Genomic DNA, 22,683 nt, shown 5'->3' with positions numbered 1-22,683 from the left:
TGTCCCCGACTTTTTATCCTGATCCTGGGGTCTGGTCAACCTGTCTTATTTCCTCCTTCCTCTCTTCCATTCCCCATCCATCCATCCATCCATCCATCCATCCATCCATCTATCTATCCAGGTCCTTGTTTGTGCTAGGCGGGCACTCTACCACTGAGCTAAACCTCCTCCTAGGTTTTTAAATTTTTTATTATTATTAAATATTTATTTTATTTGTGTGCTTTTGTGTGTGCGTATGTGTTGGTGTCAGCAGGGGCCAGAAGCGAGCATTGGGTCCCCTGAAAGCCGGAGTTACAGGCAGTTGTGAGCAGCTCTGTGGCATGGATGCTGGGATTTGAACTCGTGTCCTTTGGAAGAGCAACTAGGGCTCTTAACCATTGAGCCATTGTTCCGGACACCTCCTTAGGCTTTTCAGACAAGGACTTCATTCAGTGATCCTAAGCCATAGTGATCTAAGCCATAGAGAGCAGTGGCTGACAAGGTCCATGCGGCCTCCTGGCACAGAGGGAGAAACTAAGGCCCTGGAAAGTGATGTGACAGGAGCCTGCGGCTTTGTGGTTACACAGTTGTGTTCTTCCCACTGTCCCACATGTCAGACAAAGGGGCCCTCCTGCCTGTGCAGCCCTTCCGTCCTTTATTGAGGATGGGTCACTTCTCTAGAGACCTGGGGTGTCCGCTCTTAGAGAAATGGGTCCACAAAGATGGTACCTAGTCCATGATCCTAGCCAACAAGGATTGATGGAGAGGATCCTGAATTATGCTCAGATAACAAACAAACAACCCTGACACCCCTAGCTATGCCTTCGCTCCTCAGTCAGGCAGTTGGGCTTGCAGACACATGGCTTTGAGTTATGGCCCCTGTGGCCATCACCTGCTTGCTTTGTTGAGTCCTTGAATGCTGAGCCTCTGCTGAAAAACAAAGTGCCGAAAACCTACGCTTTCTTCCTAGCTGTCTTTGCTGGGCTGACCTTTCACCCCTCATTTGACAAACTGTGTCGGACGCTGGCTCAGTACTAAGGAGTTGATGAAGGACACAGCCGGGCCCCCTACCCCAGTTTAGCTCTACCATGCAGAGTTATAACCGTGTGCTCAGCGCTGTGGGTGCGGTGGAGAGAGGGGAGAGTTAGAGGCTGTGTGGGCAGAGGAGGTGGGGTTTGAGTGGTCCAGCCCCACTGGAAGAGCAGGAAGGATTGTCTTGTAGACTAAACCACCATGCAAATGCTCCATCATATGATCAGGTCTGCTCAGGGTCTCAGGCCATCCAGTGGAAGTGCCGAAGAAGGCCCAAGAGCGCTTGCTTGGACAGGACGCATATGAAAACTGGAACGGTCCATAGAAGATTAGCATAGAAGTGGTCCACCTTTAAGATTTTTTTCCGGGGGCTGGAGAGATGGCTCAGAGGTTAAGGGCACTGACTGCTCTTCCAGACATCCTGAGTTCAATTCCCAGCAACCACATGGTGGCTCACAACCATCTATAATGTGATCTGATGCCCTCTTCTGGCCTGAAGGTGTACATGCAGGCAGAGCACTGTATACATGATAATAAATAAATAATAAATCTTTTTCTAAAAAAAAAAAAAAGATTTTTTTTCTTTCTAATTTTCTCTTTTATTTTTTTCAAGACAGGATTTCTCTGCATAGCCTTGGCTGTCCTGGACTTGCTTTGTAGACCAGGCTGGCCTCAAACTCACAGTGATCCACCAAGATTTATTTTATTTTTTTATTTTTTTATTTTTTTGGTTTTTCGAGACACGGTCTCTTTGTGTAGCCTTAGCTGTCCTGGACTCACTTTGTAGACAAGGCTGGCCTCCAACTCACAAAGATCTGCTTGCCTCTGCCTCTGGAGTGCTGGGATTAGAGGCGTGCGCTGCCACCAAGCCCAGCAAGATTTTTTTTTTAATTGTTATTTTTGTGGGTGTTTGCACATGATGTGCATATGTGGGCATGCATGCAGCTGCACATATTTGGGGACCATAGGACAACTTCGTGAAGTCACTTCTCTTCTTCTACCCTTTCATACATCCCAGGAATAGAGCTCAGGTCTTCAGGCTTGGTGGCAAGCACCTTAAACGGATGCGCCATCTTGTCAGTCTAGCATTCCATGTGTTTAAAGCTCGAAAAGAGGGTTGTTTTGGCTGCCCTGAAATGCTAATGGATGAAAATGTCAAAATTCAGTCATTTTTGTCAAGTGCCCTTTAGGTGGATGTGGTGTGAGTTTTCTTTTTTTGTTGTTTTGTTTGTTTTTTGAGACAGGGCTTCTCTGTGTAGCCCTGGCTGTCCTGGACTCACTCTGTAGACCAGGCTGGCCTCGAACTCACAGAAATCCGCCTGCCTCTGCCTCCCGAGTGCTGGGATTAAAGGCGTGCGCCACCACGCCCGGTCTGTGGTGTGAGTTTTCATGGCTGGCCACTTGTGGCAAATGTTGTCTGGCTTACTACTTTAGCAGGACAGAAGACAAATAATCGTGTACGAGTTAATAAAGCACCAGGAACCGGGTGGGGCTCACACTAATAATAATGGCTACTGCTTCTGGGCCAGTCACAGGCCAGGTGTGTGTCCTTACGGGCTTGATTTCACTGGCTTTAGCAGCTGCCCATGAAATATATAATTTTTATTCCCATTTTACAGGTGAGGAGACTGAGCTGTGAAAAGTAAAATGACCTCAGTGTCATGCGGACGCTGAACCCACATTTGAATCCTGGTGTTGGGCAGCTGGAGATGATGGCCTTGGGGGTTCATGCTTTGAGACGCTGGGGCGTGAGTCTAGCTTAATCTCAGCCACAGAGGATGTGAGGCTTTCAGTGGGATGTGACTGCGTGGAGTGATGTCGAGGAGGATGAGGATGTGGAGAGCCTCTTGAGGGCAGGGTCTGGTGGGCAGTTCCTCTGTGATCACATGTCTGCTGGGCGAGCTGGACTCAGCCAGTGCCTCTGCCAGGCCCTGACCAACCTGTCCCCTTCTCACTGTGTGTGTGTGTGTGTGTGTGTGTGTGTGTGTGTGTGTGTGTGTGTGCTCGCCTGTATAACACTTGGCTCTTGGGGAGGATTGGAGCATTAATGGGGCTCGGGCCAGGAAGGGTGTCCTGGCAGGCAGCGGGCAGGCACTCCGGGAGCAAGGGGATTGTATAATAGGTAGAAGGAAGCCGCACCTGCTGCTGCCAAGTCAGGCCAAAGCTGCCCTATGGACCTGACTTGCAGCTCCAAAGTCCCTGCCTTTGGGAACCTCCTGTCTGTCTCACTGTACTCACTCTGTGCCAGGAGGGGTAGGGACTGCCTCCTCAGGTGGGTTTCTAACCTCACAGGAGTAGAGATACCAGCGATGGCGCACCACAGCATCTGTCGTTTCTGTCTAGGGTAAAGTCAGGAAGAGACAGGGGAGCCCAGAGGTGGGCCTTGCACCTTCCTCTCTCTGCAGGTAGTTCCCCAGCTGAGGTGTAGGCCACTCCGCAGCAGGCTTTTCCTGATCAGTTCCTATATTTGGGGCGGGGGCACATGTCAGATCGCTGCTTTTCAGTTGTGTGAGGGCTCTGTCATGAGTCCCCTCTGAACCCTGAGGGGTCTCCTCTACCTACAGAGCCAGGGCCTAGCTCCCAGGGCTGTCAGAAAGGCTAAACGGTGCCACAGATGTGAGGCAGGGAGCCCAGCCTTGGCACGTGACAGGTATTCTGCAGAGCAGTGCTTAGTACCAGAACTCATGTGGCATCTCTTATGTGGCCAGTGGTACAGTGGAGAAATGCAAAGGTGTGGCAGTAGGGCAGGGCCACGGAAGCCACCAGGAGGGACACCCACCCACCCCCAACTTTGTCTTCTTCCATCCTTAGAGCAGTTTTGGGAAGTTAGGGGGGGCTCTGTCCCAGATTGGGAAACTGAGGCCTGTCATGCTTAGTTGGCAGAAGACTGCACAATCTGCCGTGGCAGAGCTTGTTGCCTGTGTGTGCCCCTTCCTTCTCCCCGGGAAGAGGTACTATTTAAGCTGAGACCCTGAAGATGATGGGGTGTTTGGTAGACAGAGGGAAGATGGGTTGGGAGGGGCTGTTGCCAGAGGCCTTGATTCTTGCACAGTGAAGCAAAGATGGAAACCCACGTAGAAATGACTGGTCGCTACGGCCTCCCGGGCTATTGGGAGCAGCCAAGGATGGAGTGTCCGAGGGTGCATCTCTCTCCCTCCAGGCCAGTTGTGACATCGCCCCCCCTCATTTTGTTTCTCTCTTCCAGAATGGACAGGCCTCGGGGGACGAAGCTGGACTTCAGCCGTCCAAGGTGAGGACTAGAGACCGAGAGTGTAGTCGCGGCCGGAGAGGAGAGAGTGTGTCTCTCCCATCACCTGCCTCTGAAGGCGCTGGCCTTGGGGTAGGGTAGCTTCTCTTCCTCTGATTCTGTCTCTGTGCTTGGACAGGGCCCCCGCTGGTTTCAGCTTTCCTATCTCAAAGGTGAGGGTGGGTACGGTGGCCCAGAGAGGGCCAGGAACAGGTACAGGGTCCAGGAGTTCTGGTTATCTGTGGCCCAGGCTGCAGCACTTCCAGGGTTTGTGTACTCGTTAGAGCTTGGGCCTGAGGAGTGATTGGAGAGGTTGGGGTAAGGATGCTGATCTCCGTGGTGGGACTGGGTGAGGCAAGGGCTTGGGAACATTTGAGCCTGTACCTGGTGGCTTTTCTGTCCTAACCATGCCCTGGGTGACTTCTTGGGACTCTCAGCTCCCAAAACAAGGTATGGTTATTTGTCCCAACTGTCTCTGCTTCCCCAGGGTACTTTCCTATATAGCCTTTAACTAATTTATATTTATGTTTTTAGACAGGGTCTTGGCATGTAACTCCAGTTGGCCTCAAACTCAGAGACCCACTTGCCTTGGTTTCCCAAGTGCTGGGATTAAAGGTGTACACTGCCATGCCAGCCCCCCCTCATTATATATGTATGTATGTATGTACGTACACACACACACACACACACACACGCACCTTTGTTTAATAATTTTGCATGCGCTCTTGTGTGTATGTACGCACCCATGTGTGGAAGTCGGAGGACAGCTTGCTGAAGTCAGTTCTCTCCTTCTGTCAAGTGTAGCAGCAACCTCCTTCACCTGCTGAGCCATCTCACCAGTGTCCCTTGCTGGTTTGATGCATAGCCAAAAGCTCCCATGTCACAAGTTGGGTACCTTGTCCTCTGATAGTGGTTGCTGATGGGCTTTGAAAGCCCTCTGGGCAGGGTCTCTGCAAACCTAGATTCCAGGCCACCCCACCGCACCCAGAAAGCACTTAGGTGTCAGTCCTCATCTGTAAGTGGGGATTCAGGCCTTTCCCACGGGACTGGAGTGAAGGGTAGACGAGGTAGCAACCGCCTGGCACACGAGGGACTGCCCTGGCACATTGCTCTGTTCTACTTCCTGCCCATTGCCCTGCCTTCTAGGCCTGGGTCAGCCTAGCTGTAAGTACGACCTTTGATTTGGGGCCAGGCTTAGTCCTGATGTTTACATTGACTTAGGTTCCTAAGATAAGGTAGCTGAGCTGGGTGTGGTGGGGCTGTGTGAGGAAAGTAGGGGCCTCCTGCTGTTGGGCACTGTAGCAACAGAGCCATGGGGGCCTATAAGCCAGATAGCTTGGGACCTTCATTATCTCTCACCATGTCTGGCAATTCATCCCACTAAAGAGCTGCCCTTAGTTTCCTAGTAATAAAATGAGGGAGAAGCTAGGCTGTGGTGGCACACAACTTTAATCCCAGCACTTGGGAGGCAGAGGCAGGTGGCTCTCTGTGAGTTTGTGGCCAGCCTGGTCTACAGAGTTCCAGGACAGCAAGGGCTATACAGAGAAACTCTGTCTTGAAAAACTAAAAGAAGAGCCGGGCGTGGTGGCACACGCCTTTAATCCCAGCACTTGGGAGGCAGAGGCAGGTGGATCGCTGTGAGTTCGAGGCCAGCCTGGTCTACAAAGTGAGTCTAGGACAGCCAAGGCTACACAGAGAAACTTTCTCTCGAAAAACCAAAAAAAAAAAAAAAAAAAAAAAAAAAAAAAAGAAAGAAAAGAAAAACTAAAAGAAGGGCTGGAGAGATGGCTCAGAGGTTAAGAGCACTGCCTGCTCTTCCAGAGGTCCTGAGTTCAATTCCCAGCAGCCACATGGTGGCTCACAACCATCTATGATAAGATCTGAGGCCCTCTTCTGGTGTACATGCAGACAAAACACTGTGTATATGATAAATAAATACATCTTTAAAAGAAAGAAAGAAAGAAAGAAAGAAAGAAAAACTAAAAGAAGCCAAGCGTGGTGGCCCACACCTGTAATCCCAGCACTCAGGAGGCAGAGGTGGGTGGATCATTGTAGGTTTAAGGCCAGCCTGATCTAAAATGTGAGCCCAGGACAGCCAAGGCTACACAGAGAAACCCTGTCTCGAAAAACAAAAAGGGGGTGGGGGAGTCATGGTGTCTCCAGTGGAGATCCAGGCATTCGGATCTTAGGTTTGAAGGTCTTACCAAGGGGGTCACAGTAGAAGTTTTGGAGAACTAGAAGTGAGCTCAGCCTGATAGCTCAAGTCCAAGGGGCCAGGCCTGGTGGTGCAGGCTGTAAACCCAGTACTTGGGAGTCAGAAACAGGAGAATCAGGAGTTCAGAATCAACCTCAGGGACATAGTGAGTTTTAGACTAGCCTGGGCTACATGAGACTGTCTCAAAACCAAAGCAAAAGAGAGGCACGCTGGGTCAAAACCAAACCAAAAGAGAGGCACGCTGGGAGAGAGAGCTTGTCCACATAGGAACCTCGGTTCATTCTACAGCCTGTGGCTCCTGCACTGAGGTGGAGGGTTCTGTGGCAAGAAGGGGGCCAAGGCTGGAGATGGTGAGACTTGGGGCTGTCAGATGTCACACGGTGGGAAAAGCTGAGCCGTGCCCGTCATCAAACTAGAAGCTTTATGCAATGGTTTTATTTATTTATTTTTATTTCATGTGTACAGATAGATGCCTTGCTTTTGTGTATATCTGTGCCTCACATGTGTGTAGTGCCTGAGGAGGCCAGAAGAGGGCGCCAAATCCTCTGGAACTGGAATTAGAGATGCTTGTTAGTGGCTGGGAATCGAACCTGGGTCCTCAGGAAGAGCAAGTCAGTGCTCTTAACCAAGGAGCCATCTCTCCACCCCTGAGTACTGTTTCCAGGGGCAGAACAGCATTTTTCTAGATGAGAAAATTGAAGCTTTATGTCACACAGTGATGAGGGTCAAGCCTTATTTGACCAGAGCCACATTCCTCCCTGGCTGGGGACCCCTGAGTGTGGAAGAGGAAGAGCAGTGGGTATCTACCACCCCAGGTGCTAGCCCTGAGTACAAACCCATCCCTGACTGGTGACTCAGGGATGCTCAGTGGCCATTTCTGGGCTTTGTACACTAGGGGGCGCTCAACCTGCTGCAGGACCTCATTGTTGTGTAGTGGACTGAGGGAGGGTGGAGACTGGAAAACTGTGGTTGGTGCTAAGATGGGGAAATAACATGGTCATGGGCACATAGGAACTACATGTAACACCCTCTGGGCTCCCGCATCCCTCTCAATAGAGTGCTTAGTGACACGAGCACATCCTCAGCCTCAGCCAGTGTCATCTGAGCCCTTGGGTGAGTATGAATCAGGCAGGTGGTCTCTGTTGTGTGTGGCAGGTGAAGGAAGATTGGGTGGGCTCTGAAGCACTGGTTACCCCCCCCCCCCCCCCCCCCCGTAGTTGGCATTTGCCTGGCCTTTGAGTAGTGGGAGATAGAGGCGGGCCTCCCAGGCGGAAGTGAGGCAGGGGTGGAGCCAGGCAATCTGAGTTCTGTTCCTGTAGCTTGTTTGCCCAGCCTGGAGCAAGCATTCCTTCAAAGGGCGGAAGAGAGCCTACCTATGAATGCAGAAGAGCCTATCTGGCTGGCCATGGTGGCACAGGGCCCCAAATCACAGCACTTAGAGGCCGAGGCAGGTACGGAGCTGTGAGTTCTAGGCCAGCCTGGTCTGCATAGCGAGTTTCAGGCCAGCTAAGGCTATATACCAAGGCCTTGATACAAAACAAAGAAGGGACCCTAACTCTTAGGGCCGCCTGGAAGAGAGAATGGTGCACTGTGTACAAACTAAAGTATCCAACAAGGTTTGTGCACAGTGTTAATTGGGGTTTAGTGTTGGTGGTGTGGGGCAAGCACTCTTGGGGTACCCTCAGGAACATGAGGGCTTTTCCAACGCTTGCTATCCCCTCCTGGGAGTAGACTAGGCAGCCCAGGCCCCTCCTCTGGCCATCTCCGGAGCGGGACCCCTTTGAAGTGCTGCAGGTCTATTTTGAGAGCAGAGTGTCTCCCGCCTCCCCTCTTCTCTTCCTGTTTATGAAACCCTGATCCCTCCGGATCCCTTGTGTTCCCCTGGCCCTGGAGCCCGGGCAGGATGTGACTCTGGACTATGGGGAGCCTCAGGTATTGAGGGAAGCTTCTTTTGGATGAACTGTAACTGGCCCAACTGCCTGCTTAGCACCTGGGATGTGTGCCTGGGCTCTCTTCCTTCAGCCTGCCCTGGGGAGGGAGAGCCTGTGGTCTGGCTAGAGAAAGGTTTTGTTTACGATGCCTCGTTCGGCTTCTAGAGACATCCTTCCAAGGGGGATGGTTTGAGCCTTCATCTTAGCAGGAGAGAGGCTGATACTGAGGTAAAGACACTTTGCCTGGGAGCACCTGGCTTCCCAAGTGCCTCGCGCAGCGTGCTGTCTCTCAGCGTGCACTCTTTTTTTTTTTTTTTTTTTAAAGTCCCTTTCTGTCCAGCCAATACCTGTTCATCCGCAAGGCCCAGCTGGACTGTCTCATGCAGAAAGTCTTCCTGGACCTCACCCTTGACAGCCCTGTGTGGCAGGACAGTTGTGTTTTGTTGCCAAGTATTTCTTTTTGGAGCTACCTGAGGATAAGACCCAAGCCAGCCTTAGTTTGTGAACCTCCTAGTGTCTGTCTACCGAATGGATGAAGCCACAGCCAGAAGCCGTCAGCCATGTCCAAAGCAGAGACACCCTTGTCTAATGCTTGCTGGAAAGCCTTGCTGGAGGTGTCGGGGATGGGGGGGGGGGGGGGGGGGGGTGGAGGTCAGTGGTGAAATGTGGAAAAGTTTTGGTTTTTCCTACAAGAGCAGGGTTTTGTTTTGTTTTAGTTTAACTCTTAGCCATCCCCTGTGCCATCCACATGGCCTTGGGCTTGTCACTTTCTTTCTGAGTCCTGGTTCCTTATCACCGAAATTGAAAAATGATGCTTCCTCGGCAGCTATGCCAAGCCCAGGCCTGGTGGATCTGCATCGGCTAAGGCTGAAGGAAAGAGTGACCGTGTGGTTAAACACCCATGTGACAGGAAGCTCAGTTCTTATCGCTTCTTCCCTGGCCTGACCCAGAACCTGGGACCTGGGACCAGCCCTCCCCCTCCCTCCTTAGGATGTCTAGGCACAGCTAGCCTGTCCAGAGGCATGCTAGGAGGCACACCTGGAAGGCCCTGCAGATTTCTGCCAGCCGGGAAAGGGAGTGTTAGTGGCTATGAGGGTCAGCAACTGACTAGTGGCCCTGACTGTAGCCAGAGGCCCAGAGATCCCACAGGACAGGGATTAGGTATGGCTCTGGGCCACTGTTCCTGCTGCTCTGTGGAGGAGATGGACACAGAACAGGACCAGGGCCCAAGAGTGTGAGCTGATGTCTGTCCTCCTCCGCTCCATCCCCATCCGAGACTTCACGTCCTCACCTGGTTCAGCAAAGGCAGCTCTGAGACCATTTCCTCCTTCCTGGCCCTTCTGGTACCATGCTAACCACAGCGCTCCTTTCCCTGTTTATGGGACTGGCGGCTTGGGGGAAGCCTGGCATAGATACTTGGTGGTAAATCTTTGGGCAAGCTGCCCCTGCCTGCCTGCCTGCCTGCCTGCCTGCAGAAACTGTGAGAGAGCTTTGGTCTCGGGGAGGCATCTTGCACAATTCCTCAGGCCGTTATCAGAGCCCTGCAGCGAGCACAGCGAAAGGGAAATGCAGTGTCGTGGGGGGAGGGGGCGGGGCGCATGTGTTTCTACACCCGGCTTTCTAGAAAGTTGTTTCCGATCATCAGCCTGAGCGCATCTGTTAGTTCCTATGGGTGTGACGTGTCTGAGAAGGTGAAGCCCCCCCATAGGGGGAAGGGATGGGCCGGGTCCACTCCTGCCCGCAGTGGCCCCATTCTTCTTCTTCTTCTTCTATCTTCTTCTTCTGACTTCTTATCTGTCCCATGCCTTAGGAGTAGTGTGTCTGAAGAGAAATGGGAGCAGGCAGGGTGCTGCCTGATCTCTGGGGGGAGGGGTGGCTATGCTCCAGGCTGGGTAAGGCCAGACTTGGCCTTACAGATTTCTGTCCCATATGTTCTTGGGGGTGAGGGAGTGGGGGTGGGGTGGGGGAACCGGAACATGTATTTTTAAGTCCTGAATGCCTATTGCGTGGGCATCTCATCACCTTGTGACTTGGGTCCTGCATTCCTGTCTTCCCTGCTTGGAGGATCGGGAGATGAAAGGATGGACCTTTGGGGTCTCCCCGGGTCCTAGCTTGAGGGTCTGTAGTGTCTCCCTCCTTAGCAGGGGAACCTAACCCATCTTAAGTTCCTCCTTCCTGCCGAGAGGGAAGTGAGAAGGAGGGGAGCCGGAGACCCTGCCTTCTGGGCTAAGAAGGCTAAAAAAAAAAAAAAAAAGCAGAAGTTGTAGGAATTAACGGGCCCCTTTGGCCACCAGCTTGAGCCCCACTATGCAGACCCCAGCAGAGTTCCCCAGGGCTGAAAGAGACTCTGGCTTCTGCCCCAGAAAGGTGAGGAAAAGGGTAATGTGTCTCCAGAAATGTCTGTCACTGTGGACTCCGGGCACAGAATAGGATTGGCAGAGGAGTTTCCGGGGAGCTACATCTGCTCCCCCTCCCCCACCCCCCTTGGGCCTTCTCAGGCAGGAGTTAAAAGAGCTGATCTGAGGGCAAGGTGAGCAGGAATTACTGTGTGGCCTTGGCCTAACCACAGTCACTCTCTGAGCCATGCCTTCTGCCTGTCCCACCAGATCACTCTGTGGGGACCTGCTAACCTGCGGCATTCTGGGGCTTGATGGCGCTGTGGAGACCCTTTGTGTCTGTGAGAGTGAGAACTTGGATGGGACTTCCCAGGCTGCCTTTAGGACTTGAGAGAGGGCGGGCTTAGAAGGGCAGGAAGTGGGCTCTGGCTGACTTACCTGCCCACCCTTTCCTGGCACTTGAGGCTGCTGACTATAGTTACACAGGACCCCGAGGCGGGACTTGGCTCAGGACACCTCCGTCATTGGCTTGTCTTAAACCTGAGCTACAGTTTCCTGTTCTCCAAGAGGAGTTATGGAGCTTGGGGAATAGTTGGATCGGAGTACACTTAAGAGATGGTTCTCTCAGCCTCTCCCTCAGTCCTGGGGGTTACCTAGCAAAGTTTTGGAAGACCTCAGAGATGGGATTGACCATTGACCCGGTGCCGCTGGATACTGGGGCCGGCATCTTATCTTCCCTCTTGTCTCTCCCTACCCTGAGCACGCAAGAGAGGACCCACAGCTCCTCACGTTGTCCTTTCCTGGGGATCCCTGCCCTGCTGCCTGTCTGGGTGCGCCCTGGATGCCTGTCATTCTGTGGAGGTCTCAAATTCTGCCTGGCTCTCTGCTGCCAGCCGTGTGTGTGTGTGTGTGTGTGTGTGTGTGTGTGTGTGTGTCTGTCTGTCTGTCTGTCTGTCTCTCTCTCTCTCTCGTGCGCGCGCGTTGGGTTCTAGACCCTGTCCCCAGTTGATAAGCGTCTGTCTTTGAGAATTGGGTACATGATAAACACTGAGTGGCGGCTCCTTCTGCCTTGGTGTGCTGGATTTGGTTCCATTCTGTCTCTGCATGTTCAGTTGAGTCTGTCACTCGTAGTCACGGGTTACCTCCTGTATAGTGGATGCGTGTTCTTGCCTTTGCCCCCAAGTATGGTTCTCCCATGCATCTCTGTTAAGTATGTGTGCCTGTCTGTGTCCATCTCCCCGGGTAATGGTCGCAGTCTGTCTATCTCATGCCGGCTGCAGCTAGATATGTCCTTATATTATGCCTTCTTTCCTGTTTGATGAGTGTGTGTATGTTATGTACAAGAACACGTTGTATGTCTTCCCGCCCCTGCCTGATGGGTGTCCTCGTCTGCCGCTACATGCTAGATACCTGTCTCTGCCTACTGGGCACCTTGTCAGGTCCCTGCTGTTCTAGGACCTATCTTCTCAGCAGCTGGGTTGATAGAGGGCTTTCTGTTTGTAGACCCACAGGGAGGAGGATGCAGGGGAGGGCCAGAGGGCCAACCTCAGGCACCGGGGAGTGGGGGAAGAGAGAAGGGAACAGAGGGAGGGTGGAAGCCTGGAGCTGGCAAACCACAGCCCCTGTGTGATTGGCTGTCTTGAGCCTGGCCCAGCCCCCCCTGCGCCCTCACCCTGCACATCCGCCTTGGGCCCAGCCACCTCCTCAGCAGCCCCGGTGGGTTGTTGCCTACCCTTGCCATGGTGCCTTGGGCGGATGGAGCAGGACCCCAAGCTGCCCCGTCTGCGGCTCAGGGCCCTGCTCCCCTGGCTGCTCAGGAAGCAACGGTCCAGGATCGGCCAGACTCTGCCTGGCCCTGGCCCTGGCTCTGGTCCCCAGCAGGACTCGGTAAGTGTGCCCGGATGTCTGGTCCTGACTTGGCAGTAGCCCCTGGAACAGGTGTTTGGGCAGCCAGTTTGGCCTAAGTTAGCTTTGGACTCTTCCTGGCCCCGCTAGATGACTGGACCTTGCCCAGACTTGCTTTCTGGGGAAGTAAGGAAGCATCTTAGTGCTTTGGGGAGAGACTGGCAGATTAGAGGGCCATGGAGGGCCTATAACAGTAGTGAGCCGCAGAGGCTCCTAGATGCTTATCACAGGGTGTCTGAATGAGTGTAGGGTCTTGGGCCTTAACCCTCATTTGCTCCCGGTGGACACTGAATGGTTTGAGAGTGTCTGGTTGACTCTTGGGTCCCTGTGTACCTCAGCCTTATCCATACAACCAGAGGACTTGTCTCATCTCATCCTGACTAGCAAAAAAGGCCCAGCTATACCTCCCCATTATGAGCTCAAACCTTACTTCCTATTGTGGCAAAACCCAAACAGTTGGGGGAGGGGAACCTTAAGGGCCGGCCTGAGTAAGGTGCCTACACCAGACCCAAGGCTTGGGTCAACTCATCCTGGCCATGTCTGTACTGTTCTTTGGGTCTGAACAGGCCAGAGCATCCACAGCACAGGAACAGGGCCTCACCTGAGTTGGCGCTTCTGGTAGTTGGCCTTTGAGACACTGTTGGCACCTGTGAGCCTCACAGCTCTTGAGGGAGTGCAGTCTGTTGGGGCCTCTTCTGATCTGGTGGTGGATGGCTTGGATAAGCTGTCTGCCGTGTTGCCCGAGAAGGGCCCCACACCTACAGAAAGACCCACACCTACCAGCTCTGTCCCTCTGTCAGGATGAGGGCATCCTCAAGGAGATCTCCATCACACACCACGTCAAGGCTGGCTCCGAGAAGGCTGACCCATCCCATTTTGAACTCCTCAAGGTTCTGGGCCAGGGATCCTTTGGCAAAGTAAGTAAGAGTCCCTTATTGGGAGGGCATCGCAAGGTCGGTCTGAGGTGGGGTGTGGGGGGGGGGCGGTTACCTTGGAGTCCACCAAGGGGTCAGAGGGCAAGGGTGAGAGGTCACTTTGATACCCAAGGAGAGCTAAGTCATCTTGGGGGGTTCTAGGGCATCTAGAGGTATTTAGAGGTCAGCGGGTGGGGAGCCAGCTGGGTCAGTCACCTCCCACCTCCCTGGGTTTTCCTGCTCTCTGCCTCCTCAGGTTTTCCTGGTACGCAAGGTCACCCAGCCTGACAGCGGGCACCTATATGCCATGAAAGTGTTAAAGAAAGCCACATTAAAAGGTGAGTACTTCCCTGGTCAGAACCGAAGCTGGGCCTTAGGCGGAGGGAAAAGCCCAGGCCACAGGCTTGTGCAGCCGGTGAGGGAGGTGCCTCTGGTTTCAGGAGTCTCTGAGGCAGAGATGGAAAGCAAGCGTACCCTCAGCTACCCTTGCCCCTCCCTACTCCTCCAAAACCAAGGAAAGGCCTAGAAGGAAGTAGTGAGGTGCAGAATGCCTGAGGGTGGGAGACTTGGGAATCCTGTGGTTGGGCAAGAGGGCTTTATCAGCAGAACTGTTTCAGGATGCCTGGAAGGTCTAAGGGAAGTCCAGAACATAAGAAGGCATGAGAGGGCTGGAGAGATGGCTCAGAGCACTGACTGCTCTTCCAAAGGTCGTGAGTTCAGTTCCCAGCACCCACATGGTGGCTCACAACCATCTATAATGAAATCTGTATACATAATAAATGAATAAATCTTAAAAAAAAAAAAAAAAAAAAAAAGAAGGCATGAGAGAGCCAGGCATGGTGGCGCACACCTTTAGTCCCAGCACTCAGGAGGCAGAGGCAGGCGGATCTCTGTGAGTTCGAGGCCAGCCTGGTCTACAAAGCAAGTCCAGGATAGCCAAGGCTACACAGAGAAACCCTGGCTCGAAAAACCAAAAAAACAAATAAATAAGAATGCCATGAAAAAAAAAGAAGAATGGCATGAAAAAAGAGGTGGAACCCCAGAGGTGTAGAAGCTGGGGACCCATAAAAGAAGACGAGTTGAGGGAAGGGCCACAAAAGTGGCTGACAAGGTCAGCCCCGCCCCCACCCCAAGCCAAAGTCAAGAATTCTGGGGAGTTGGAATGTGTTTGAGGGTGGTTAGCAGTTGGCTGAGGGTCAGTTATTGATTCTGATTGGTCTGGGAGCCCAAGCTCAGCCTTGGCTGCAGTTGTGACATGGAGAAAGAATGGGTCAGCCTTAAGGCCCGGTCCGTCCTTGGCCGACCAAGGGCTATCTGCTGGATGGCAGTAGCTTTAGTGCAGGCTGACAGTAGGATCATCCCTCAGGATGGGCCACAGGGGAGGAGAAAAATGAAAAGATAAGATCTCTTGTATAAGGGGCTCATGGACTGGGTGGAAGAGTCTTTTTTTTATTTTATTTTATTAATTTATTCAGATTACAGCTCAGTTGTTATGGGAAAGTCTTAAAATGGCCTTGCAGTGGCATATAGTAGTACCAAGCTTGTATGCATGGACATCCAGGCCAAGGAGTTAAGGGATAGGCTATGGATTCAAAGAAGTCAGACAAGGCGTCTGTGGGACACTCTGGGGAGTAAGTGCAGGACCTTGAGGGCTGTTAGTAATTTACTACAACAAGATGGTAAAGTAAGAACTGCCCCAGGAAGGAGGAACCGTCTTCAGGTGGCTGGAAATACAAGGTGTGTTTGAAAGTGGCTGGTCTAGTTAATTGCAGCATGGCCCCTGGCACATTTAGTGACAGAAATACATGAATTAAAACAAAATAGGAAAAAAAAAAAAAGGAAGTGCTGTGACAGGGAAGCACCAGCATTCTGGGAGCCCAGGGGTTCTTGCCTCACCTGAAAAGTAGAAACCCAGTCAGTCAAAAGCCTGTCAGTGCTCAAAATTAGCCTGGCTATTTTTTTTTTTTTTTTTTTTTTCCTTCAATACCGGTTTTCTCTGTGTGAAGCCTGGGCTGTCCTGGACTCACTTTGTAGACCAGGCTGGCCTTGAGCTCACAGTGATCCACCTGCCTCTGCCTCCTGAGTGCTGGGATTAAAGGTGTGCATCACCACGCCCAGTTAAGAATTACATGTTAATAGTGAATTTAGGACTTACTTTGTTTATTTATTTACTTATTGGTTTTTCTAGAAAGGGTCTCTCTGTGTTAGCCTTGGCTGTCCTGGAGTCACTTTGTAGACCAGGCTGGCCTTGAACTCACAGCGATTCACCTGCCTCTGCCTCCCAAGTGCTGGGATTACAGGCATGCACTACCATGCCCTGCTTATTTATTTATATTTTTATTTTTGGTTTTTGAGGCACGGTTTCTCTGTGTAGCCTTGGCTGCCCTGGGCTCACTTTGTAGACCAGGCTAGCCTTGAACTCACATTGATCCGCCTGCCTCTGCCTCCCGAGTACTGGAATTAAAGGTTTGGGCCACCATATCTGGCTCTCTCGTGCCTTTTTATGCTCTGAACTTCCCTTAATATTGAATTTAGGAATTCTTTTTTTTTTTTTTTTTTTTTTTTTTTTTTTGGTTTTTCGAGACAGGGTTGCTCTGTGTAGCCTTGGCCATCCTGGGCTCACTTTGTAGACCAGGCTGGCCTCGAACTCACAGTGATCCGCCTGCCTCTGCCTCCGGAGTGCTGGGATTAAAGGCGTGCGCCACCACGCCTGGCTGGAATTTAGGAATTCTTATGGGAGACGGGAAAGGAGTTGGTGAAGGTCTACTAAAGGAGGTGCAGAGTCAAAGTCTGGGGACCTCAGAAAATAGGGCACCCTTGGGTACCGGGTGCTCGGTGGCTAATGGGCGCGGTGGAAGGCAAGGCTAGACAACCGGGCAAGACACCAGGATGCTGCCTGGACCTCATGAGGAGCTCAGGAGCTGTGGGGAGCCGGACGTGGTGGCTCATGTCTTTAATCCCAGCACTTGGGAGGCAGAGGCAGGTGGATTGCTGTGAGTTTGAGGCCAGCCTGCTCTATAAAGTGAGTCTAGGACAGCCAAGGCTACACAGAAACCCTGTTTCAAAAAACCAAAAAAAAAAAAAGCTATGGGGAGGGGAGAACTGAGTACCCCCACGGGTGACGGAGCCTTGGGAGCATGGACTTGGGGGAACGACTGGGAAGCGGCACCTGGAGTTGGGCTTTGGGGAGAGGCCTGCGTCCATTGGGTATGTTTCGGTGACTTCCGTTTTCTGGCCAGTGCGCGACCGTGTTCGGACCAAGATGGAGAGAGACATCCTGGCTGATGTGAACCACCCGTTCGTTGTGAAGTTACACTATGGTGAGACCCCAGCCCCTGCCCCGGGGCCACCCATCTCCTCAGTGTCCACCCTTACCTATGGCCAGCTACCTCCCTCTGTCCTTTGTCCCACCTCTCATGGGCCAGGCCAAGGGACCAGGAGGCACTGGTCACAGCCCCAGCTGACATTGCCTTGGCTCCTCTCCTCTCTTAGCCTTCCAGACTGAGGGCAAGCTCTATCTTATTCTGGACTTCCTGCGCGGTGGTGACCTGTTCACGCGACTGTCAAAGGAGGTAAGCTGGCGTCATAGCCTTGTGAGGAACACTTTCAGGGTAGTCTAGGCCTGTAACTTCCCAGTTCTGTTTGGCAGTCAAGAAATGTCATCTTGGGCTGGAGAGATGGCTCAGAGGTTAAGAGCCCTGGTTGCCCTTGTAAAGGTCCCGAGTTCAATTCCCAGCAACCCCATGGTGGTTCATAACCATCTATAATGAGACCTGGTGCTGCCCTCTTCTGGTATGCAGGTGTACATGCAGGCAGAACACTGTAGAAAAAAAAAATAAAAAGCAAATAAAAAAAAAGAAAAAAATGTCATCTGTCCTAGAAGACTGGCCACCCATTGGCAAAGTCTCTTCTGAGAGTTTCTCTCATGGTGGGTTGACATGACTGTGGTTTCTGGTTACTAAGGGAATCCCTCGGTGCTTGAGTTAGGGCGCTAAGGGATGTGCTGGCCAAGGAAAAGAAGCCCAAACCCACCCAGGAAACAAGGCGCGAGGTTCTTGTCCCGCCATTTGTACAAACGATGCAATATAAAAGACTGGTACAAGAGGATCTGTACCTCATTTCTTTCTTTCTTTTTTTTCTTCGTTTTTTGAGACAGGGTTTCTCTGTGTAGCCTTGGCCATCCTGGACTCACTTTGTAGACCAGGCTGTCCTTGAACTCAGGTCGATCCGCCTGCCTCTGCCTCCCGAGTGCTGGGATTAAAGGCGTGCGCCACCACACCTGGCCCCTGTACCTCATTTCTAAAAAATAGAATCATTACTACAATCCAGCCTTTGGAGGGAACCAAGCTTGGCCGAGCATGGTGGCAGAGGAGGCCTGCCATCTTGGCTCCTTGTGAGGCTGAGGCAGGTGGATTGCAAGATGAAGGCCCGCCCAAGCGACTGAGAAGGAATAGACTGGGGATGTAACTCCGTAGTAGAGTGAGTGTCTAAAGTCTGGAAAGACCCAACCCAACCCCCGGGGCAGAAAAAAAATCCACACTTTAAAACAAGCAAACAAAAACCCTACTGGTATTTATATTGAGACACACGCACACAGACAGACATGTGGACACAGGTGTGCATATGGAGGTCAGAGGACAGCTTGTAAGAATTGGTCTTGCCTCCCACCATATGTGTTCCGAGTGGCTAGACCTTCCCTGAACCTAACTTTTCATATGTGAAACGTTGACGCTTAGATAAGCAGTTTTCATGATTCTAAAGAAAAATATTTATGGTGCTGTCTTGTCACTACCACACTTTCCCTGCAGGTAAAACTTAAAAAAAAAAAAAAAAAAGATTTATTTATTATACAGTGTTTTGCTTGCGTATACACCTGCACACCAGAAGAGGGCATCAGATTGCATTATAGATGGTTGTGAGCCACCATGTGGTTTACTGGGAATTGAACTCAGGACCTTTGGAAGAGCAGAGGATGCTTTTAACTTTTGAGGCATCTTGCCAGCCCAACTTTTTTTTTTTTTTTTTTAATTGGTTTCCTATTTAATCTTCTCGAGTTCCTTTGGAGGGCGTGTTGTTTGTTTGGGTGGTTGGCTTGGTTTTTCGAGACAGGGTTTCTCTGTGTAGCCTTGGCCATCCTGGACTCACTTTGTAGAGCAGGCTGGCCTCGAACTCACAGCGACCCGCCTGCCTCTGCCTCCCGAGCGCTGGGATTAAAGGCGTGCGCCACCACGCCCGGCTTTATTCTAGTCTTTTACTCCTGGGCACTTGGGTTGCTTTTACTCTTCGCTGTTTCCGAACTCTAGCATAGTGAGTGACTTGTGTATTAGAGAAAAGTGTGTGGCACTGGACCCGTGTCCCCAGGCTAGACCCTCAGTATCAAGAGGCCCTGACTGCACAGTAGCCCGGCTCTTGAGAGCAGGATATCCCCGCTGAAGTGTCTCTTTCTCTGTTGCAGGTTATGTTCACAGAGGAGGACGTGAAGTTTTACCTGGCTGAACTGGCGCTGGGCCTGGACCACCTGCACAGCTTGGGCATCATTTACAGAGACCTCAAGCCTGAGAAGTGAGTGAAGCCCCTGCCACACTCCTGGCCTCTCCTCAGGGTGCAGAGACTGCCCTTGGGCCTTTTAGAACAAAGCTGCTCAGCCGGGCCTGGTGGCGCGTGCCTTTAATCCCAGCACTCGGGAGGCAGAGGCAGGTGGATCTCTATGAGATCCAGCCTGGTCTACAAAGCGAGTCCAGGACAGCCAAGGCTACAGAGAGAAACCCTGTCTTGAAAAACCAGGAAAAAAACAAAAAACAAAAAACAGAGCCACTCTGGTGGAGATGGTGTGGCTCTCCCCATGGCCTTGCCTCTCTTTGGGGCTATCAGAAGGATGGGTGATTGAAGTGGGTAGTAGCCAGGGGCAAGTTCACCTTAGGTAGTTAGGGAGTGCCTGGTCAACACTGCTATTACCAAAGGCTGCCCAGAAGCTGCGTGCCCCACCCCACCCCCGGCCTCCTTCCTAATGCAGTGTGACATCGGAGACACTGCCACTAAAGATCATTTCATGTCTTGTTTTTCAAGACAAGATTTCTCTGTGTGGCTCCAACTGTCCTGGAACTGGCTCTGTAGACCAGGCTGGCCTCAAACTCGCAGAGATCCACCTGCCTCTGCCTCCCGAGTGCTGGGGTTAAAAGGCATGCGCCACCACTGCCTGGCTCTAAAGATCATTTCTTGATCCGTTCTTCCTGGGGTTTTCGAATGACTGCCTTCCAGTGCCATCTTGAGACTAGGATAGCGGCTGGTGGAAGAGTTGGGCACACCTCAGGTCAGGCTTTGTACACAGCTATAAGTAGCAGCTGCCTGAGAGTCTGAGTCCAGGAGTCTGAAGCCAGTTTGTACAATAAAATAGACCCAGTGCTTGAAAGAAAAAAAAAGTTCCACAGACATTCAAATCTTGTGACTATAAGGACTGTACGGACTATAAGGAGTTCTGGTTTTCCCTTTAGTCATTACCGGGCCTCCGTTCTGACACTCTGTCATTGGGTACATCTGGACTGAGCCTTGCTTCTGGGCAGGCCCACGTTCCTCCACCCTGTGGTACCACCAGAACCCACACGGTGCCTGCTGCTAAGGCTTCCTGACTCCTCTCTCTCTGTGTTACAGCATCCTTTTGGATGAGGAGGGCCACATCAAGCTCACTGGTGAGTGAAGGGCACCTGCTCCTGTGGGTTCTTTTTGCAAGGGCCTCCATCTGATAGGTCTCAGCAGAGGGCTCGGGGTTCACTCTCCCTCCTGAGAGAAGATGCCAATTGCATCCAAGAAGCCAAAGTTCAGGCCTCATTGTTTGTCTGTTTATATGTGTATGGGGGTTTTGCCTGCATATGTGTCTGTACCTCATACGTGCATTGCCCACAAAAGCCAGAGTCCCCTGGAACTGGTTGCTAGCCAGCATGTGGGAGCTGGGAATCGAACCTGGGTTCTCTAGAAGAACAGCCAGTGCTCTTAACTGCTCGGCCATCTCTCAAGCCACGCCATCCCCTCCCTAAGGTCCCAGTTCAGACACAGCTCCCCACTACAACCTTGGTCAAATCCCCCTTGGGCAGGGATCCTAAAGATGATTTCTCTACCCTCCGTGCCGCAGACTTTGGCCTGAGTAAGGAGGCCATTGACCACGAGAAGAAGGCCTATTCCTTCTGCGGGACAGTGGAGTACATGGCTCCCGAGGTTGTCAACCGCCAGGGCCACACCCACAGTGCAGATTGGTGGTCCTATGGGGTGTTGATGGTGAGTGTTCGGGCAAGAGTAAATGACCCAGCCCCAAGCTCTAGACTCAGTTTCCCCAAGTGTGTAGCGAGAAATGGCCACTTCATCCTTTCCTTGTTTCACCGCCAAGCTTGCCTCGCCCTGCACCCTGTTGCCCATGGCTCTACCGTGGGCTTACGTCCACCCGGCTGAAGTAGTCTTCACCTGACTTGGGGATTCTCCTCAGCTTCCTGGAATCGAGGTTGGGATGGGGGCAGAGGCAGCCACAGAATCTTGCTAAAGTCCCAGCAGGCCAGCAAGAATCTTGGGGCTGCAGCAGGGTAGCCTGGGAACCAGGGGGGAAAGGATGTGGGAGACAGATGAAGGTCACCACACCTGTATGGTCTCTTTCCCCTGCAGTTTGAGATGCTCACGGGCTCCCTGCCCTTCCAGGGGAAGGACCGGAAGGAGACCATGACCTTGATTTTGAAGTAAGCACTGGTGTTGCCCTGGCCCTGGCAAGTTCTTCCTAATCCCCCCCATTTGGGGGCCAGAGAACTGCCTTCCACCCCCCCACCCCCGACTCCACAGACCCTTGCTGTCTATGGGGGCCAGTGGGAGGTACCCCTAAAGCCTTTGGGAGGTGAGTTAGTGGCTGGTTTGTCTGGACTGAGCTGGGGAAAGCGACCTGGATGAAGGGAAGGGTCTCTGAGGTTTCTGGGGTGCGGCCCAGCCCTGATGAGACCTGCCGCTGCCGCTGTTCCAGGGCGAAGCTAGGCATGCCCCAGTTTCTGAGCACAGAAGCCCAGAGCCTCCTGCGGGCCCTATTCAAGAGGAACCCTGCCAATCGGCTTGGTAAGCAAACCCCAGCTCAAGGGAGGGGACATGGCAATGGGGCCAGCTGCAGCCTAGGCCACAGGGCCACATCTGGGGCTGAAAGGAGCTGTTGTCCTTTGTGTGAGCAGACAATGCTGTTGGCCACCCTATTTTCTGTCTCCATGTGTGGTGTTGGGAGGGTGACCTGTGTGGGGAGGGAAAGGCAGGAACTGAGTCATCCCTACCCCCTCAGGGACAAGGACAGAGGCCCCCACACAGCTTCTCTGCCAAGGTTGCTGGCTCAAGAGAAGGCACATGAGCTTAGGAGTGAGAAAGGTCCCAGGCCTAGCTGCGTCTGTCCCCACTGCCTGGCACCCAGCAGTCACTAAATATTTGTTGAGTGACTGAGCACCATTTATGAGCTACATAACTGGCCAGGTGACTTCACCTCACTGAGCCCCAGGTTCCTTGTGTCAGTAAAGACAGTGATCCTGGCCTGGCTTCCCAGGCCCTTTGAGTCAGGGACGGACATGCCTGTCATGTACCGGAGTGTACAGTATTTGCTGACTTTTTTTTGGTTGCTGGCTTTATCTGGGTCACAGCCAAGCCTTGTAAGGTCCAGTCCACGTCCCTGTGTTGGCCTGAGTGAGCATTTGTCTCAGGAATAAAGAGGGCAGTAGGAGAAAAAGGGTAGCAATGGGGCCTATGGCAGGACTGGAATCCCAGCACTCGGGAGGCGGAGGCAGGCAGACCTCTGTGAGTTCGAGGCCAGCCTGGTCTACAAAGCGAGTGCAGAACAGACAGCCGGGGCTCTTAAACAGAGAAACCCTGTCTCAAACAACAACAACAACAAAGTCCAGCTTCCATCCTGACTGTCACCTGGACAAGTCACTTATCCTGCCTGGCCCGTCCTTCGGGACAGTGGTGCTTGATCGTCAGTGTCCACACTACTCAATAAAGTAGCAAGTGCTGATGGGTGCTGATGCAGCGCAGGGTGAGCCCAGGCTGCTGTCTGCTGAGGCAGCTGGCCCAGAGCTTGGGGTGGGTGTCTGAGGTTAGACCATGGCTTGGCTCCTTTCAG

At 52.4% G+C, this 22,683-nt stretch overlaps 1 protein-coding gene across 3 annotated transcripts in view; it reads left to right on the top strand.

Moving 5' to 3' along the window:
* The window catches only part of Rps6ka1 (ribosomal protein S6 kinase A1), a 43,148-nt gene that overhangs the window by 3,320 nt on the left and 17,145 nt on the right, over positions 1-22,683 (top strand). Inside the window, exons 2-11 of one of the 3 annotated variants that reach the window (XM_051171275.1) lie at positions 4,217-4,261; positions 13,446-13,562; positions 13,816-13,897; positions 16,799-16,879; positions 17,052-17,131; positions 19,015-19,121; positions 20,208-20,245; positions 20,686-20,828; positions 21,207-21,277; positions 21,553-21,641. In XM_051171275.1, the coding sequence (XP_051027232.1) occupies positions 4,217-4,261; positions 13,446-13,562; positions 13,816-13,897; positions 16,799-16,879; positions 17,052-17,131; positions 19,015-19,121; positions 20,208-20,245; positions 20,686-20,828; positions 21,207-21,277; positions 21,553-21,641 (853 nt within the window). Of the gene's footprint in view, positions 1-4,216; positions 4,262-10,628; positions 10,772-12,495; positions 12,628-13,445; positions 13,563-13,815; positions 13,898-16,798; positions 16,880-17,051; positions 17,132-19,014; positions 19,122-20,207; positions 20,246-20,685; positions 20,829-21,206; positions 21,278-21,552; positions 21,642-22,683 lie in introns of those variants that run through there. The other 2 variants (XM_051171276.1, XM_051171274.1) reach the window with 2 other exon arrangements.

Source organism: Acomys russatus, chromosome 29, assembly GCF_903995435.1.
Source record: "Acomys russatus chromosome 29, mAcoRus1.1, whole genome shotgun sequence".
Classification (NCBI taxonomy): Eukaryota; Metazoa; Chordata; class Mammalia; order Rodentia; family Muridae; genus Acomys; species Acomys russatus.
Note: the sequence above shows the minus strand (reverse complement) of the source record. Positions and strands in the feature narration are given on the sequence as shown.